Source organism: Trachurus japonicus, chromosome 7 (assembly GCF_045865225.1).
Source record: "Trachurus japonicus isolate A0001 chromosome 7, Traja_1.0".
Taxonomy (NCBI): domain Eukaryota; kingdom Metazoa; phylum Chordata; class Actinopteri; order Carangiformes; family Carangidae; genus Trachurus; species Trachurus japonicus.
The window spans coordinates 30971266-30989908 of NC_140913.1; the positions used below are offsets into that span (position 1 = coordinate 30971266).

Sequence of the window (18643 nt, forward strand, 5' to 3'; positions counted from 1 at the left end):
TCTTCTTGACAGTGTTTTATTATAAAATTGCAACATGATAAAATGCTATATCCATAATTTTCTGAATAATACAAAAAAAAAAATAAATTCAGGGACACATGGGGATGAAAAGGGACAGTACATGTAGATCAGTGGCCGGCCGATCCCACATAATGACAAATGATGTCATAGTCCAGTGTGAACACTTTCTCCTCATACCGGTCGAGCTGGACCATCGCTCTGCACTTGTTCTTGTCCCGTTGGAGAATACGACCGACCTGAACAGACAAAAGTAAAATACACTGATTAGTGGCTGTTCATCATGTACACAAGCTGCAGCGATGATGATGATTATAACAATCCTCACCTGACCCCTGTGTTCACCCAGTACAACCATTATAGAATCGTTTTCACTTTTTGGCACGATAGTTTCCAGCATGTCCTGCTTCACATCTGCCACAAGAGGAAACACCAGGTTATTCACCTCCATTTTCTTTTCTTTTCTACAGTATAATCCATTCAGCAGACCTTTGCCAATAATACACGGGTTGTGATTGCAGATTACATCAAAATGTAAGAATGAGCAGATTAAAAAAAAAACACAGACAGAACAGGTGCTCTCACAACAAATCTCATATCTAGGAATAGGACACAACACCAATGAGTGATAAAAATAGATTTGAGGCATTTGCCGAAGTTAATGGACGTGAATATGCTCTATATCAGAGGAACCGTTTTCAGAAATTGAAGGGGGTGGTTTGACATTTCAGGAAATATTTGCTGTGTTTCCGACCGATGAAACGCTCATGGCTATGCAGGAGACTGTTAGCTACTTAGCTTAGCATAAAAAACAGTGACAAAGGGAAGTAACAAAAAAATGGCTTGGGTTAGGGTTCACAATTTGCATGTTGCATGTTGCATCTCATTCATTCTGTAAACAAACTTAAGTGGATTTTCTTTTTAAAAAGAAGAAAGGTTGTGTTTTAATCTTTCCATCCCAACTCCTTGCAAGAAAACAAACACATTTCTCAAAATGACAAACCCCACAATATCTGTCTACTCTTTACAACCCTCAGGGGTCCCTGGGTCCTTTTTTGGACATTTTTTTCCATTTTTCTTTTTTGATTTGTTGATCATTTTGGCTGTGTTACAGCTAAAGGTTGTGTGGATTTCTGCAAGAACTTTTTGAAATATTAAGTCTGTTACTCTTACAGGCCATTTATACACTGGTTACATTTTGCACCCTTTTGGGTGAAAATGGACCATCAAAAGAACTGCTATAAAATCATCATATATCAATATTTAATATATTTTTTTTTTGCATAAATCTCTTAAACCACTTCAGCTCTGCTCAAAACCACCAAATGTTCTTTCATTTTCTGGGATTAGATAAACAAAACACAAAAAATATGAGATTTCTTTTCTAAAATGAATAGTGGGGGGTTGGGGCATTGCTGGTTGGTTATTAGAGTCTTGGATATGTCAAAAAATGAGCACCAACACTGATTTCATTGCATTACTATTTTTTATGTGGTGTCAGATTTTTACATTTTTCACCCATTGGGGACCCTAGTGGCCAAAAATGGATGCACAAAAGAACTGCTATAAAATCATATACCAATATTTTTGCATAAATCTTGAAAAAAAAGCAGAAAAAAATATTGATATATGATGATTTTATAGCAGTTCTTTTGATGCTTTCTTTATGTCATCTAAACAGAGTGCCGTTGTCTGACAGTAACACCAGGGCTGGTCACATACTTTGCACATCACATTTCTTGTACAACTTTAATTAGAGCTACTGCAGAGAGAGAGAAAGAGACTGTGATGCCACTGATGACTCACCGTCTAGCAGTCTTCCCTCTTCAGTTCGACACACACAGGTAGTTGGTGTCAGGACATCCTCCACACACATCTAGAAGAAACACAACAGATAGATATGACAGACGGCCACCGCCAACACTTATCATGATTAACACTGTGCAGCCAAATAAACACATGGCGATCAATAAAGGTGCCATATGAGTTAGTACCGGTACCTTTGAGTTGTAGTACCTGCCCCCTTTGAAAGCTTTGTCTATAAAACGAACTTTCAAGTCTCTCTGGAGCCACGAGGGCGGAGCCGGCGGCCGCCTCGATTCCTTCACCGGAGGCTTCTCCCTGTGGAGGGAAAAACAAGAAAGATTAAGAATAAAACTGATGTTTGCTCAAAGAGAACAAGGGAAAAAAGACATCAACTAAATGAATAAATTATTAAAACGTAAAATGCTGGTTGATATGATTTGATGTTTTGTCGTACCTGTCCTGACTTGACTCTCTGTGTTTCCTCTTCCGCTCATCTCTTCCTCCGTCTCTGTCTGAAGACCTGTGCTTCACCTCGTCACCGTTGCTTTGCCTCTCTTTCTCTTCCCGTCTCCGTCGCTCCTTCTCTTTCTCCTTCTCTTTCTCCTTTTCCTTTTCTTTGTGTGCTTTACTGAGGCGACCTGCACAGTGGATAAACAGCGTGTTAAGGACACAGAAATATGGACACTGTAGAGTAAAATGTCAACAGACCAGCAGAGAACCTATTTGGTCTATAAATGATGAAAGATTTCCCTCAGTTTCCCAAATATAAAGACGAGAAAAGGAGGTATAACTTGTATAATTGCCTAGAAAATAAGTTCAATTATTAATTCATTATCAAAGTTGTTCAAAAATGTTCTCTCCATCAGCTAATCGATTCAGCTTTCAGCCACTTCAGACTGGAAACTTCAGGCATAATCATCTAAATTACAACCTTAAAGGGATAGTTCAACATTTTGGCAAAGTGGCCCATTGCCATAATCGCTATAGTTTTAGGAGTAGGTTCGTTACCTTTAATTGTCGGTGCAAGCTATTTTTAGAATGGCGGAGCAGAGCCGCGAGCTGATTTGATGAGTTTGATGTGGGAAACCAATAAATCCCATGAGCCTCCGTAGCGTAGCTCTGAGCAGCTCGCGGCTCTGCTCCACCGTTCTAAAAATATCTTGCACTGACAATTAAAGGTAACAAACCTACTCCTATAGACTATAGGGATTATGGCAATGCCGATTTGTCAAAATAGTTAACTATCCCTTTAAGTTTGTTACTGGTTGTTTCTGCTTAATAAAACAGAATCAAATTGCAATTGCCACAATATAAAAACAATGTAAATGGGACAAACAGACTTTTGATTTTATCAAATGTGGCAATAATGGACTGAAAACATATTATCTTATCAGAATTAGCATGTAGTGACACACACATGGTCTGTTAGCCTCCAGATCTTTAACTAGAGATGTCGCCCTTTACACTTGTTTCACAGAGTCACTCACTGAGGTCTTTGCTGTATTTGTCATATTCCTTGCGTCCGACCAGCTTGATGGCGTATTGGCTGATTGTCACGGTCTTGCTGCCGATGGCCAGCTTCACCAGGACTCGAGCGTTGTCTGCATCGATACCTTCGATCTGCAGCACAGTGAAGGAAACGTCAGTGAAAACACAACACAGGAAACAACAACAGTGTGTAAACAATACGTGTTCAGAACTACCATACCTTGCCGTAAAGCTCTTTGTGCGCCCCCGACTCCACCAGCACGCAGCCCCCAGGACCCATCACCAGCTCCTCCTCCTTCTCCCGCTCCTCGCCCGGCTTGGGGGGCCGCTTGTGTCTGGTGGGCTCCAGGTCTTTTATCGCTGCACGATCGGCTCCGAGGCCCAAACCTTTCGGGCGAAGTTGGTGTTCGATTGGCTTCACATCTCTGCAGCAAAACATGAGCAGGAAACATTATTATTATTATTCAAATGATAAACAAGAGAAGGAACAAAATGTGCAGAATGTAAAACAGACTGGAGGTGGACACAACTCGAGCTGAGTGGGTGAATTTAAAACAGTAAAAAATCAATACAAAATTGAAAGATCACTTGCTTCTCTGATGAAAGAGAACAAGAATGTAGTTGCTGCTTTTACATATTTGCAGTTCATCATTAACAAGCAATCTGTATTTTGTTTTTCAATTAACTGATTGATTATTTAGAATAGGAAGTGTTGCAATAATCGATTGTTTTGAGAGGTTGTGGTGACGTCTTAAAAAATCTTTTACAGTCTGACCAACAAACCAAAAACAAATAAACACCTCACACTTCCGGTGTATTTCTTTGATTAAAAGACTCAAGACAATTGATGGATTAACAAAGTTATTTCTTTGTAGACTAATTGATAGTTTTCAGTTGCCTGGCTAACACCAGACCTCATCTTTTATTTATTTATTTATTTTGGGTATGTCAGTTAGATCAGTCATCATCACACATCTTAGTTTAAATAATACAAGCAACATGGCTGAAAGGGAAAGCGGGAGAAGCAAAAGCTTATCTAGTCCTGTCCCCGTTACCCACAGAATACATTTTTTCTCATGACATTTTGACATGTTACAACAGCAGGTAGTAATACAGAGCTGCAGTCTAGCTCACAGTCAAAACAGATTACATCTGTGTCTGCACACATCTCAGTGTAGACTGAGATTCGGTGTGGGAACCACCCGAAATAATGGCGTCAGGAGTTGACATTCCTGTGTTTATGACACAAACGGGAGCTTCTGACTGCACGTGAACACACCGAGCGTGTCAACTTGGGTCTCGCGCAAGACTTTGAATTAGGTATAGTTTTACAAACATGTCGGCTTGCCTGAAGTAAATAAACTTCTCTTGGTGCATGTTTGAGTGGCCATCTGACGCTGTCTGTGGAAAAAAATTGCGGCTTTGAGGGATGTAAACAGCCTAAGCAGCAGAACTTGCATCCGCTCCCATTCATCGCTGCTGTGGTGATGCGGGGACAGACACAACTACCGCAAAACAGGAGCAATTAAACTGAAAATCTTCAGATTCCTTCTTTTAGACCTAAAATGTTAGGAAAATACAGCCCTGAGTTTAATTTGCCTGAAATTGTCCTTTAAATCTGAAAAAAAAACTTCAGTCCAAGTTTGTAACTTACTGCTTAAAGGTGCGTCCAATGCCCTCCTCTTTCTTCCACCCCATCCCCTTCAGCATTGCGATTCCATAAGCCTCAACAGGAACGGTCTCATAATCGGCCTCTGTGGACTGAAAAATAAGAAAACAGTGATATTATATTAGGAAACAGACGTGCATCTAATGCTCAAGCAGCCAAAGAAAAACAAAAAACCACAGTCTGCATTAAAGTAAATATAAAAAATGAAGCGCCGGTTATGTAATCTTTTCTGAGTTGTTGATACTGTTTGTGGCAACTGACAGAGAGAGGCAGTTTGTCATGTCGGTCTTACTCAGCCTTTTGGCTCCAGGCTGTCAGCCTCAGCCCGGGCTGACTAAAGTCACCAGGCAGCAGCCGTCATCAGAGCCGTGGCCCCGCTCATCTCTCTGCGCTGAAGGCTTCCCCTCCGAGGGAAGCTGGGGGTTCAACAGCTCGCAGGCCGCGCTGCATTAAAATGAGCTCCGAGGGGCCGCAGTGACTCTCGTGTCCTGACAGTCACATCCACGGTGACTGAGAGCAGATATGGGATGACAGTGACGAGGTGCGTGAGGCCTCTGATGGAAAAGTAGCGGAAAGAGAGCTGATTGGCTGCCCACATGTCTCTGGGGAGAATATTTGATGCCTATCTGCCACCAAGGCCTTTACTGTACTGACAGTAGTTCCCCCGTACACATGCACACAAACTGTGAGTGTGCACACAGGGTGTTATTCCACTCAGATGACGGTCAGCTCTTTCTCACACTCAAATTTCAGTCTGACTCAAAGTAGCCAGTCTACTAGACATTTTGTGCTGTCAGGCTTTTTCATATTCCCCCCAAAAATGCCTCTCTAGCAGATTATATTTTGATCTTCACATCTCATATCATTTTACATTTGATATAGCAAATCAACCACCAGCAGCTACTAAGTAAAAGCATTACGGTGTCGAGTCGAGAACCACATGCTGTCAGTTTAGCATTATTATTATTATAGATGCTGAGATGGGTTTATTTTTCAGACATTACAGTAGAATAAAAACTCAAACCCAGGCATTAAGACTTAGAAACTGTTGTTCCCTTAGTGATCGTTGACTGGTCACGACTCAGTGACTGATCTAATTAATCATCACACCAAGATGTTCATTACGTCTGTTCTGTCAACTCCAACTGAGACAGTGATTCACCCAATTTTCACTACACAGAGTATGTTAACAAGAACGCTTGATATTAAACAGTCAGTACGTTTAGATGACACTTGAAAAATACAAATTATTGCAGTGCGTGTAAATGCGTTAGTCCGACTTATATCGGCGTTCTCCAACTCCAATTAAAGGGATAGTTCAACATTTTGGCAAACTGGCCCATTGCAATAATCCCTATAGTTTTAGGAGTAGGTTCGTTACCTTTAATTGTCGGTGCAAGCTATTTTTAGAACGGCTGAGCAGAGCCGCGAGCTGCTCAGAGCTACGCCACAGAGGCTCATGGGATTTCTTGGTTTCCCTCAACAAACTCATCAAATACACAATCCAACAACGTTTTGAGACGGAGTTGTTTTAGAGGCAAATTCATGCAAAACCGTTGATGCGCGTTGCCTTCAGGGACAGTTTTTCAGCAAGCAGTCAATGCATGTGTGCATGCTCCACAACAGGAGAGACGGCACAAAGTGGAGCAGAGAAGCCGCCCGAACCCAGCCAAGGAAAGAAAAAAAACAACGTCAACGTCGTTGAATCAGTGCATTTCACACAGTGCGACCAGCGAGAGGTTGTGTTTTATTTAAAAGAGAGAAACAAGGAAAGAAAGAAAGAAAGAGAGGAAGCCCGTGGAGCGTCATTTGTATCCTATTCTAGGCCCGAACCTGGCCGAGACCGGTGGGTCTGGTTGGAGACTGTAGTTGAGAATTTACTAAGCTTAAGTTGTTAATATTCAGGTTTTTACTCAGGGACAGAAAAGTCAACAGGACAGAGCCGTATTAACCCGCTGAAACGATGCACATCGCATGAGGAGGAGGACGCCGTCAGTTATTTGATTTCCTCTGTTGCAACGTACTGAGTGTGCTGGTTGGCTGTCTGGTGCAATCGTTTCTTCCAAAACATCAGTTTAATAATGTTCCTTTCCTGATCAAACCACTGGATAAACTCACGTTCTCAACAGAGGGAATATATGTGTCTCTATGCTGGTTGTTATACTTACAGATTCAGGCCGTAGATCCACCTTCACGTGGTCTCCATCCTCAAAGCCCTCGGGCACTTTGTTTTGCATCAACAGTGGGATGGAGAGGTTCACGTTAGTTTGTGACTGGGGGCCATTCTTCCACTCGTCGAGCTGCCGCCGTGATTCTGCAGACACAAGTTAGAGAAGTGTAAAGAGCATTGATTTAAGAGGATGCAGTACACAGCTACGCACACTAAACCAGTGCTTGTTGTGTACAGTTGTATGCAAAGGTTTCAGTACATTGCTCATTTTGTGGGTATTTAAAGTGAAAATAACTATATACAGCCTTATTATTATTTATTATAATAGATCTATCCACAGGTTGCCAATTCAATTTCATCTCAGGCGGCCAAAGAGGTCTTTGCATAAGCTTCAGCTTGTGTCTCTTGGAGTTATTGATTGTGAATTGAGGTCTGCTATGGATCATTGTCATGATTTTGACACCAGGCTCTTTTCATTATTAATTTATTGACTGACATTTACATCTATATGTAGTCAAGGCCATTCTTCCTTGTATCTGTGCAATGTACCTGTGTGTTGTGGTTGTATTTTCTACTTTACACTTCTAAATAAACAACACAGAAATGTCTCTGGTGTGCCAAAACTTTCCACATACCCTCGATGAGCTCTTTGACGGCCTGGGAGTCCACAGAGTCTGCATCTTGGGTGGCTTCCTGTGGTTTTCCGCCTTTCTCCTCAGTCTGGGCCGCTGCTGCTGCTGGCGCTCGGTCCGGTTTGTGCCAGCGGTTCTTCTGGATCAGAGGGATGATGAGCTCCTTGGGCTTGTCAGTCGGTTTTGAACTGCAGGACAGGGGGGAGTTAATAGCAAGCTAGAAGCAGAACAAGGTGTACTTCCCAGGGCTCCAGAGACGTACTTATTTTGCCAGAAGCAGTGCCGCTGTTATGAATTCTCATCCCCTTGAAGGAATGCTGACCACTTTTTTTCCTGTTACTCCAGACGTTCTTGACAATGTCTGGCTACAGCCATTTTTTTGTTGTTTTAATTCAAGAGTACCCGTATGCAGGGACATGGGCGCCGCCATTAGCCCAGATCCATACCGGAAGTCACGACCGGAAGTTGCTCTTCTTCATGTGTATCATTTCTATGTAGATAAAAAAAAATAACTCAGTAACTCAATGGTCCATAATAAAATATTGTTTTCCAGCGGATATCTTAGTTACAACATGATTGAGCTATAAAATATTTTTTTGCATGGATCGTTTATTAAGTTATTGAGTTATTTAAAAAACGCTGCTAACGGCTAACGGCTAGCGCCGAACGGCTAACGGCTAGCGGCTAACGGCTAACGGCTAGCGCCGCTCCTGCTGACAGCAGACCAGGAGAGAGAGAGAGAAAGAGAGAGAGAAAATAAATGAAATGTCGTTGGTGGGTGCTTTGGTTAGGGTTAGGCAATGAAGAAAGGAGTTGGTTAAGTTTAGTAAAAAGAGCAGGTAGAGGCTAGACAGGCCAGAGAGAGAGGGGGGTTCTTAGAATAACATAGAAATAATATACACGAAGAAGAGCAACTTCCGGTCGTGACTTCCGGTATGGATCAGCTGGGCTAATGGCGGCGCCCATGTCCCTGCACACAGGTCCATCTCTTTTAATTACCTACTCAATAGAGTTACTGGGTATTTTTATGTTAATTATGTATTATCAGAAGCACAGTGGCCCACTAACTTAAAATATTAGGAACACAAACAGAAAATATAGGGGCTCACACATACTGTAAATACACTTGCAAAGCAAATATTCACATTTCCTTTTCATTCATGATCCTCACACACATTGGCCTGACACCTGTGATGACAGATTGCAGGTTCTTTGAGCTGAGTTGCCCCTTTCACATTTCACCAGTGTTAAAAACAAACAAACACACAGCAAATTTACTGGTGGTTGCACATGTGCAGGTAGATGGAAAATGTAACGTTACTTGCACTGTCTAAGATTTTAGGGGCAAAATGCCTCTATTTAGGGGAAAAAGTCTGAAGCCCTTCTTCCTGTGGCCAGGTAACATATGCCGTACAAATAATTTACATCTGCTAACACAGCCATAATATTATATTTTCTACTCAGCTATATAACCCATGGATGGATTATAGATCCATGATATTACCACGGAAACGTAACAGTTACGTTTTCACTAGCTAATACGAGTTAGCATTAGCATACGAAGCTTACCTCTGTAATTCATTTCTATCAATTCCGGTTAAATAATCTTTCTCTTCTCTCTTCGTCCCAGCGTCAACAGCCACAGGTTTAAATTTACTGACTGTTTTAGTAAAACCAAACGACACCGCGGTTGTTTTCTTCTCCCCCTGCTCCTCAGACTTTGAAGCACCCGTGTCTTCTCCGTGCGATGCCATTATTGTTTGTAACCGGACAGCGGCAGCAGCAGAGCAGAGAGGGATTCTGGGAGTTGTAGTTTAATATCGCTAGTCTTCATTCGATTTCCTCGTCGCAAAGCACTGCAATTCCCATCATGCACCGGTGTTAAAGGTACAGTGAGCCGTTTGCAGAGTGAGGGAGAGGCTTGAACAAACCCAGACAGGCAAAAATAAAAGACAAAAAACGGTATATTTTCACATAAAATGAAATAATACGTTTATCGCAGATTTTATTCAATGACTTTACATGATGTCGATTCAATTAATTATCAAAATAGTTATGGCGAGAAGGTACTTTTATTTTATTACGGCCGATATTTGATTTTGTAACTAATCCGTCTACATTAATTAGAGAATATTCCACTTTTTTAAATGAATTTCCTTTGTGACAGTTTGTACAATGGACCCACTCGAAAGAAAGAAAAAAATAAGAATGATATTGATTTTAAAAAAGAAAGAAAGAAAGAAAGAAAGAAACTAAACATTTTTCTTATTCTTTGTTTGACATGGGAATATTTCTGTGGTCAGGTTGACAGGACTGTGGGGTTTGCCCCAAAATATATGAGCTGTGGTTCTTGCAATATAGTCTACGGCTCTTTTTCCCTGTAGGGCTCATTAAAGTTTTATTTGAGCCAGACTCGCAGCTTTATAACCTCCAGATCTGTTGCTGTGTCCTTGTCACATCTGGATGGTCTAAATATTGCAAATTAGGCAGAGAGGGAAGGTGGGGGGGTGGGAGAAAAAAAAATCACGTTCAGATATCTGGTTCTCACGCCTTTAAATCCAGGTTGTAACTCGTAAGCGAAAAGTGATGCTGCTGATGCAGGTAGCAGAGATAAGGGGCGGTACTTTTAACTCTTTTTATGCCCTCCCCTATTGTGCTTAACTTCCCAAGGTAAAAAAAAAACCTTCACGTTTGCCTTTTTATCGGCCTGTGTGACTTGAAAAGTGCCTTCAGGAGCAGCAACAGCACTTACTTTACCTCAGCCTCCTATCTCATCTATAATCGTCTGCAATTGACGCTCGATCGGTGTCCGGTGAAAGCGTCGCGCCTGCGGTTCAATGACACCTCAGCCCCGGTCAGATTGATGTCAGCTACGTTTGTCTGTCTGTATGCCTGTCTTTTGGTGTAGATAACAACACAACAACCACATTTTTTTTTTTTTTGCATCCGTGAGTGAATGAACCTGATGATGATGTGACCAAACGAAGACTATTGGGGACTGGAGGATTTAACGCGGAGGAGAAAAGCGAAACAAAACAAAAAGAAATGACGGTAAGAAGAAATTCAAACCAAAAAGTGCAGGACTTATAATATTGTTCAATATGCAAAAGAGACTTGAGTGTGTGCGTGCACAAGTTAACACGTGCACCTTTTGGACCATGACGTTTTTTTTTTTCTTTCTCTCTCTCTCTTTCTCTCGTCCTCCACGTTGCATCGCCTATAGCAGTGCAGCAGCTGCTAAATTTATAAGCGGCCGCTGTCAGATTTGCCTGATGGTGTGTGTGTGTGTGTGTGTGTGTCTGTGAGTGTGAGTGTGTGTGTTCCTCTCTCTCTCTCCCTCTCTCTATCTCTATCTCCCCCCTCTACAAGATCGCCACGGCTCTCAGAGCATCACTAGAGTCCAAATATCCCGTCAGCCGTGCGCATCGTCTCTGACTTTCTTTGGGATAGGCTACGGTGCAGCCACATCATCATCTCTCTCCATCCCTGAATCCCCACGCTGCTTTTTTATTTTTTTTATATTTAAATCACACATCAGGCGGCTGTTGCTTTTTTTTTTTTTATTACTATCTAAAAAAAAATACCCAAACTAGTCGTATTATTTATTCTAAGTGCAGGTTTATTATTCAACCTCAGTCGGGTCAATGTATATAGACGCGTTCAAACGGATCCTCTTTGAAAGGCTGAACTGCTTGAAAAGAATGTGTGTGTGTCAGCGCCAGGGCAGGTCTGTATATTTTTCCCTAAATATGTGAAATCTGAGAACGTGTTGTGTGTGTGTAACCCAAGAGTGTGGTGTGTGTGTGTTTGTGTGAGAGAGAGAGAGGGAGGGAGTGTGTGTGCATGTAAACTAGTCAGCCAGCCGGTGTAAGAGAGAGTGAATAATGAGGGTTTGTGATGATGGTGGCAGATATTTGGGATAGGAGTGGGAAGTTTACCTCCTGCAACAGCAAGTGTGTGCTATGTCCATGCATGTGTATGTATATAAACCAGTGTTTTTCAACCTTGGGGTCGGGACCCCACTTGGGGTCGCCTGGAATTCAAATGGGGTCGCCTGAAATGTCTAATGATTGATAAAAACAAAACAAAAAATTACAAAACTAATTATTATTCTTTTTAAAATTATGATTAAAAATACCACACACAATCTTAAACAGCTTTATTCTATACTTTAACTTTCTCAAATATAAATCAAGTTCAAATAAAATGCAGCATAGAAAAATGCCTGAGCTGACGCATGATTGACGGCCACGATCACAAGGTTGGGAACCACTAATATAAACTCATGATTAGATTGGGAACCACTTATGATTAGACGTGAAAAGTTTGTTGTAAATGCACAATGCTGTTTCCTTTCCACTTTTCCAATCTCCTGCTCTATAAATTGTCTTAATGAAAATGTAATCAGGAGCCCATGTCCACAGCACCTGTGCCCATTTAACCATGAGAAACAACAGACTTGCATAACGTGTACTGTAACTGACAGCCCAGGTGTGTGCGTGCATGAATGTGTGTGTGTGTAGTATATACTGACTGTGCAGGAGTGCTTCGCAGCTGAGTATGTGTTTGTTTAGGGTGTGTCCCTGCTTGTGCTTGATACAGGGAGCTTGTACAGAAGTGATGGATGTGTGACCCTGACTTAACAGCGTGCACTGGTCTGGGCTGTGCAGAGCAGTCAAGGTTATGCTGTTGTTACTATGAATCATTGATTTGCTGGAAGAGAAGAGGAGACATGTGGTGGTGATGGTGATGGTACGACTGTCGCCTCATGCTCTCATTCTGCTCTGGTCCTGTTTGTTTTTCCTCCAGTCTCACCCCGGAGCCCCCCGCACCTGTTTTGCACTATAACTAAGAACGGCCTTCAGCTTTTTATTCCGCATGTGTCCTGCTTTGATTCCAACTCTCAGCTCAAAATGAAACTGCAGCCAGTATAAGTGGAAATGCATGTCTATACAAACTAACACGACTCCGCGCTCTCACAAGAGCAGAGGATGGAAAGAAGTGCAGGAGCGTTTCTCTCTCCTTCTCTCTCTCCTTCTGTCCGTCGTAGTAATAATGCACGTCGTCGTCGACTCGTCTGGGAGTTGTTGATTGTCTAATTATGTACCTCCTGTGTCCTTCGGCATCATGCATATTCATGCTGCTGTTTTAAGGTGCGATGAAAACAAAAGTGTGCATGTGTGTGTGTGTGTGTGTGGGCTGTGTTACACTGTGAGTGTGCATGTGTGAGGCAGTTTACCCTTGACAGGGCAACAGGGCTAACACAGGCACATTCTCCCATCTGTGGTCCAAACCTTTGCTCCCAGCCACTGCATTTGGATTCTGCAGTTGTAGCCGGCTCTATTCTTAGTTCTCCAACAGTTCATGTGGAGTCTGATATGAATTTCCAACAACAACAACAACAATAATAACACTCCCATGCTGGGTTGAGGCGCCTATCGCTCACCTGGTACTGTATGCACATACGCTGAGATTCAGTTTGGATCAGATAAGCCCCCTGTTAAGTGGTTAGACTCTGACTTAAGGTGGCGAATCAATAACTAATCAATGCTAGTGTGTGGATTTACGATTTACACACAGTGCCATATTTGAAATGTCAAGAAGGCAATGAATCCGTGTATCCTTGAGTCAGATCTGGAGTTGGACAACTGGGATCAATATCAGGTGGTGAGACAGGCAAGGCGAGGGTCACCTTCACCCATCCCTACTGAATCAGCAGTATCTCTCTTACGCTCTCTCTCTCTCTCTCTCTCTCTCTCTCTCACACACACACACACACACACACACTTGGAGGCCTGCTTAGGTTACCAAACTGCGACCTCACAAAAATGCTCATTATAGTGAACTGAGCAGCCCCGCCCTCTCCTCCTGAATAATTCATGTTGTTATTATGACTTCAGCCACTCTTTCGTAAGGTTACAGGTAGGGATGTCACGATTATAGATTTTCTTGGTAAGAATATAATCACGGTATTACGATTATCACAATTATTTTTGCATTAATTACACTATTAATGTATATAATTACATTACTAGTTATTTACACAAAATATTTTAGGTACTATCTATGACCAATTATTAATCCCCCGGGGGAAGTGTTTGAAATATTCAAGTCATTAATTGTCATCTATACCAAATGTTTACGTTTATTTTAATCTTTTTTTTTAATTACAAATGACACTCTAGCATTTAAACTCCTACCAATTCAATGTTACGTTAGGTAAATGGACCAATATCTGTGCATTTACCTTTACTTTGGTGCCACATCTGCCGATACAGTTCAGACTTAATCTTTTTTTTGGGAAATCTTTACGATCAATTCATTGTGCCGTTTAATACCGCGATTAATTGTGAAAACAAGTAATTGTGACATCCCTAGTTACAGAGCTCCCTGTCGATTCACTGTTGATTCTACTGTTTCTATTCAACCTCACCAAACCCCCACCTCCTCCTCCACCCCCCACCGCTTTTACAGCAGCTGTTTTCTGTATCATCCGCTCTTAATTTGCCTAATTTCTTCCCTCCGTCTTTCTTCTCTCTAACCGATCACCAACACTGCCAACGCCGAGGAGCTGATCTGCTCTGTTTAATTAAACTGCTCTCCCCTCCTGATGAGAGCTCATCTCTAATCGCAGCGAGGGCCGTGATGCGTCCGGGTGAAGAGACGACCTGTTGTCACAGTGTGGTGGTGTTCCTCAGAGGAGCAGGAGTGTACACAACATTAATGTGCCCGGCTCCCCCGGCCCCCCCGGCCCCCCCGCCTTGACCTTGATCCTGTGACGTTAAAGATACAGTTTCACCGAAGGGAACATCACAGAGCCGGTGTTATCCTGTCTGTCTGTGTGTGTGTTTGTGGGTGTCATTCCAGTGCTCAACAATGTTGTAATCTTACACTAAGTCCCTTTGGACGCAGGCAACACAAGAGCAGCTTTAATAAAATCACACAATGGAATAGATTTTGGATTTATGGATGGAGTGCAGGTCAGGAGAAGAATAGTGAATGTGCTGAATCCCACTACTTGTATTCTTATCAGCTTGTTCATGTATTGAGTGTGTAAGTGAGAGTAATGTGTCTGGGCCAAGTGTGTGTGTGTGTGTGTGTGTGTGTGTGTGTGTGTGTGTGTGACGGAGAGAGATATTTTGTGTTTTTGCAACTGCACAAGCATTTAATCTTTTATTTTTAAATCTGCCACTGTTGTCTGTTTTGTGTTGAGCACTCCCGTGCCCTAGATTCAAAAGTGAGTGAGCATCAGGGAGCTTTAGTACACCCCCATGTTGCTCGCACAGTTTGGTGTAACAGTTCGGAGGGAGAGGTCAGGGCACACACACACACACACACACACACACACACACACACACATATACTGATACAGACACACACATCAGATAAGACGATGGAGCCGGAGCTGATGCAGTCGGAGCCGGGAGAAGAGGAGGCTCCCGGTGCGTTTTCCGTCTGCCTGCCAGTGCCACTCCACCAGAATATTGGTTCAGTTGAATTTAAGGTCACTGGTTATTTAAGATGCCTCAGTTGGCTGACCTCCAACACCACCCATGGGAGGATGCTGTAAGATTAGGAGCAATGTGCTCCAATGCGCTACAGGTTAGAGTGGAGGAGATGAGCGCAGCGTGTGGGATGGCTTCAACCGGCGGAAACTTTAATTTCCTGTTACGTTCCATGTTATTATTATTATGTACGTATGTTGTCACATCATTGGTGGAAATTTAGTTTTGATTTAAACTGCATTGCTGCTACATTAGAAATCAATGTTGCATAATGTGGGGCGGAAACTATTGGCCAATTAATCAATTAGTTGATTTACAGAAAGTGTATTGAATTGCAGGTGTGATTGAGGGCTTTACAACGCTGCGCTGCCCAAACAAGACAAATGAAAACGTCATCTTCAACTTTAGGAAATGGTTTTGTGCATTTTTCCCATGAACCAAACCAATCATCAGATCAATTGATAATGAAAACTAATTGTTAGCTGCAGCCTCAGTTAGTCAACGCTAATTTTTGAAAGTCTCAATAAATATGTCCTATTTAGAGCTGCTATGATGGATTATTTTAATTAGCAATTAGATTTTTTAAATTAAGTGATTTTGCAAAAACAAAAGAAAACAAATGGAAAATCTGGTCACTATTAGTTTCTCTAAATGAAGATGACATAGTCCCATTGCTTGTTTCGTCTGACCCTTCGACCAAAACCTCACTCGATTTGTCAATTAGCGAGGAAAATAATGAGTATCTGCTTTGCTAATCAATTAATCATTCAGACCTTTTCAGGTAAAACAGCTGCAGCTGCTCAAACATCAGGATTTGTCACGTGTGTTTGAGTTTTGGAGTCTTGACTGAACAAAACAAAACTTTGCCTGGAGAAATTCTAATAATTATAAATATTATATTACATATATATACTGTATATTATATCAAGTGCCTCCAGCTGTTGGCCACTGTGAAGTGATGATTTCTTGGTTGAAGAACCAAATCACTGCAGCAACAGCACGTGCGTAAAAATACCAAATAAACTTACATAAATTCATAGAGCATTCCAGCTGAGCTAATTGAACGGGCTAATTTCATTATCGTGGGGCTCAATTAGAGCAGAAACAGAATATGTAACAACGACAGAGCATGTGAGAATGGCTCCACCAACAAGGCCTCAACCCAACAGGAGGTTTTTGTGAGAGCGAAGTGCAGGAAAGCTGCTCAGTGACGTGAAAACTCACAGCCTGGCAATCAGATCATCGGAGGTAGATTAGAGCGACATCTGAAGGTAAAAAGAAAAAAAAGCTGATTGTGTTAAAAGTTTCCTCGTCTTTGTAGAAGTTTAACAAACTCTGCCGTGGTCAAAGCCGATTATGTCAGGGAGCGATCTACCAGCTGAGATGAGCTTTGCTGAGGATGAGGCCCGGCATCTAGATAGACATCAGGAACATGGGGGAGAATCACGAGAGCTGACAGTCACTGCTTTCCTTCACCGTCACCACAGAGCCTCACTGGCTCACTCACGTTATTGATACAGGAGGAAAGTTAAAGCCTCAGTGTGTAACTTATTTGGCTTTTTATTAGCAAAAATCAAAAATTGCTTTAAATACATATTTCACTGAAGTCAACACATAGGCCTACAAATGAAAGCTACAAATGAAAGCTTTCTCGTACCTTAGAATGAGTTGTTACAAGTCGTTACAAATACATAAGTGGGCGACGCACCGAACCGAGGCGGCCATGTTGCATCGCCATTTCTTACGTTGAGTGGCAGCGTGACCGTAGGTAACCACGGAAACTCAGCGGAGCTGTCGGCTCGGGGAGAACGTTTTCCAGGTAGCGCCTGTTAAAACTGTCACCACTGTGTAGTGTGAGGAAGGACGGAGGCACTGGTGTTGCATTCAGGTGCAGTCAGGCAGATGGCCGTCGGCAAACCAACCGGATGTCATTTTACTCCACGAGAGAAAGACGGTAAAACGTGGGTCAGGTAAACAATACGACATCACCATGACAACATATTGTCACGCCTGTATTGTTTTGCCTCGTGCTGGCGGACCACTTGTTTACATAGACGCTTGTTTATCCTGTTACATGCAGCGTCTGTTGTCTGTCTGACGTCTGCCCGATTTCACGTGAATGCAACATCAAGAATACGTTCCGATATGCAACGGCACCGCAAGATGATACCTTTAAAGTAGGCGTTGACACTGCCAAGATGAAGTTTAAAGTCATGGCTAACAGTTGTTTTGGTCAGTGTCATTTCTTTTAAGTGGCGTTTAAAGTGGAAGTGTGTGAGTGTGAGTGTGAGTGCACGGAGGACCTCAACCTGCTGCATAAATCTGTCGAGACAAGCTGTTGCTGTTTTCGCAGCCTTGCCAGAGCTGCTTTTTACACGGCAATTCAATTATTCACTTGTCTTAATTGATGTGTTTGGCTTACACCCTTTCTCCTGAAGGTCTTTCAGGACTCTCTCCAGTCCAATGTCAAGTACCGTCCCCTCTTGTCCTTGATTCGTTTGCTTCAAGCTGACTTTGAATTATTAAGCTTTGTGGCAAAGCTCATCTGTGTAACTTTAATAAATTAATACCCTGAAGAGCCAACCTGAAATAACTGCTTACTTAATTTGTCCTGTAATAAAGACATTTCGCTCATGACTCGGAGCTGCCAGCAGTAAAATGGCCCCAGCCCTTTTTATACTAATCACTGGGAAGAATTTAATTGCACAGGACCTGAACTCTTTGCTACACCGTAAGGTATTAATAAGCTGGGATGTAGGTTTGTTAAGATAATGCTTAAATTGAAGTTTGAGTCTCTTTGGGAGGAAGAAAACGAATCATTGTGGTTAATTAACTAATAATAATGGATTTTCACTGGATAACAGAAGTGTGAGCACTCATGCAATTTGGGCAAAAAGCCATATTTCAAAGAGAACGCACTGAGGGGCGCAGCTGTTTATACTGTACACCGACTCATAATGGCCTCGAGCATATGCTTTATGCTTTCTGAATAAACAGATTCGACGAGGGAATGAAAAAATTACCTCTAAGAATAGACTCCCAAGTCCAGAGGATGTGTGTTTTGCCATTGACAGATTGCTGTGGTTTGAAATTACACTGGAGGGCCAGGGCTGCAAGTCGTAGAGATCCTGAGCAGGTCGCTGGTGGAGAGGAAGTCAGTGAAACTGGATCTGTATCGGTCAGCTCTTTCCTGACCTTAAGGTCAGAAATCTCAATAGAGCAGTCTTTTTATAGGGTAAGATATCCTTGAATCTGTATATTGTGTCCTCCTCTCTCTGCACAACAGTTAGTCAGGAGTGATATAGTGTTTCTACCCATGTACATGTCCGTCCAGGCTGCTCGTTCATGGTCGCCA

General features: G+C 42.3%; 2 protein-coding genes across 2 annotated transcripts in view; one reads left to right on the top strand and one right to left on the bottom strand.

Annotated features, from left to right (window-relative positions):
* Positions 1–7: 7 nt before the first annotated feature.
* gpkow (G patch domain and KOW motifs) lies at positions 8–9570 on the bottom strand. Its single transcript, XM_085782822.1, has 11 exons — positions 9353–9570; positions 7787–7971; positions 7150–7295; positions 4967–5073; positions 3533–3737; positions 3312–3444; positions 2279–2462; positions 2019–2139; positions 1825–1894; positions 347–432; positions 8–257 (listed from the first exon to the last, which is right to left on the bottom strand). Exons 1-11 carry the CDS (start codon positions 9535–9537, stop codon positions 129–131), a joined length of 1551 nt encoding a protein of 516 aa, XP_085638948.1. The 5' UTR covers positions 9538–9570; the 3' UTR covers positions 8–128.
* A 1756-nt stretch (positions 9571–11326) lies between these two features.
* Positions 11327–18643, top strand: part of magixb (MAGI family member, X-linked b) — a 67576-nt gene continuing 60259 nt past the window's right edge. The window contains exon 1 of the mRNA XM_085783235.1: positions 11327–11510. Coding sequence (XP_085639361.1) covers positions 11428–11510 — 83 coding nt within the window. The 5' untranslated portion in view covers positions 11327–11427. The remainder of the gene's footprint in view (positions 11511–18643) is intronic.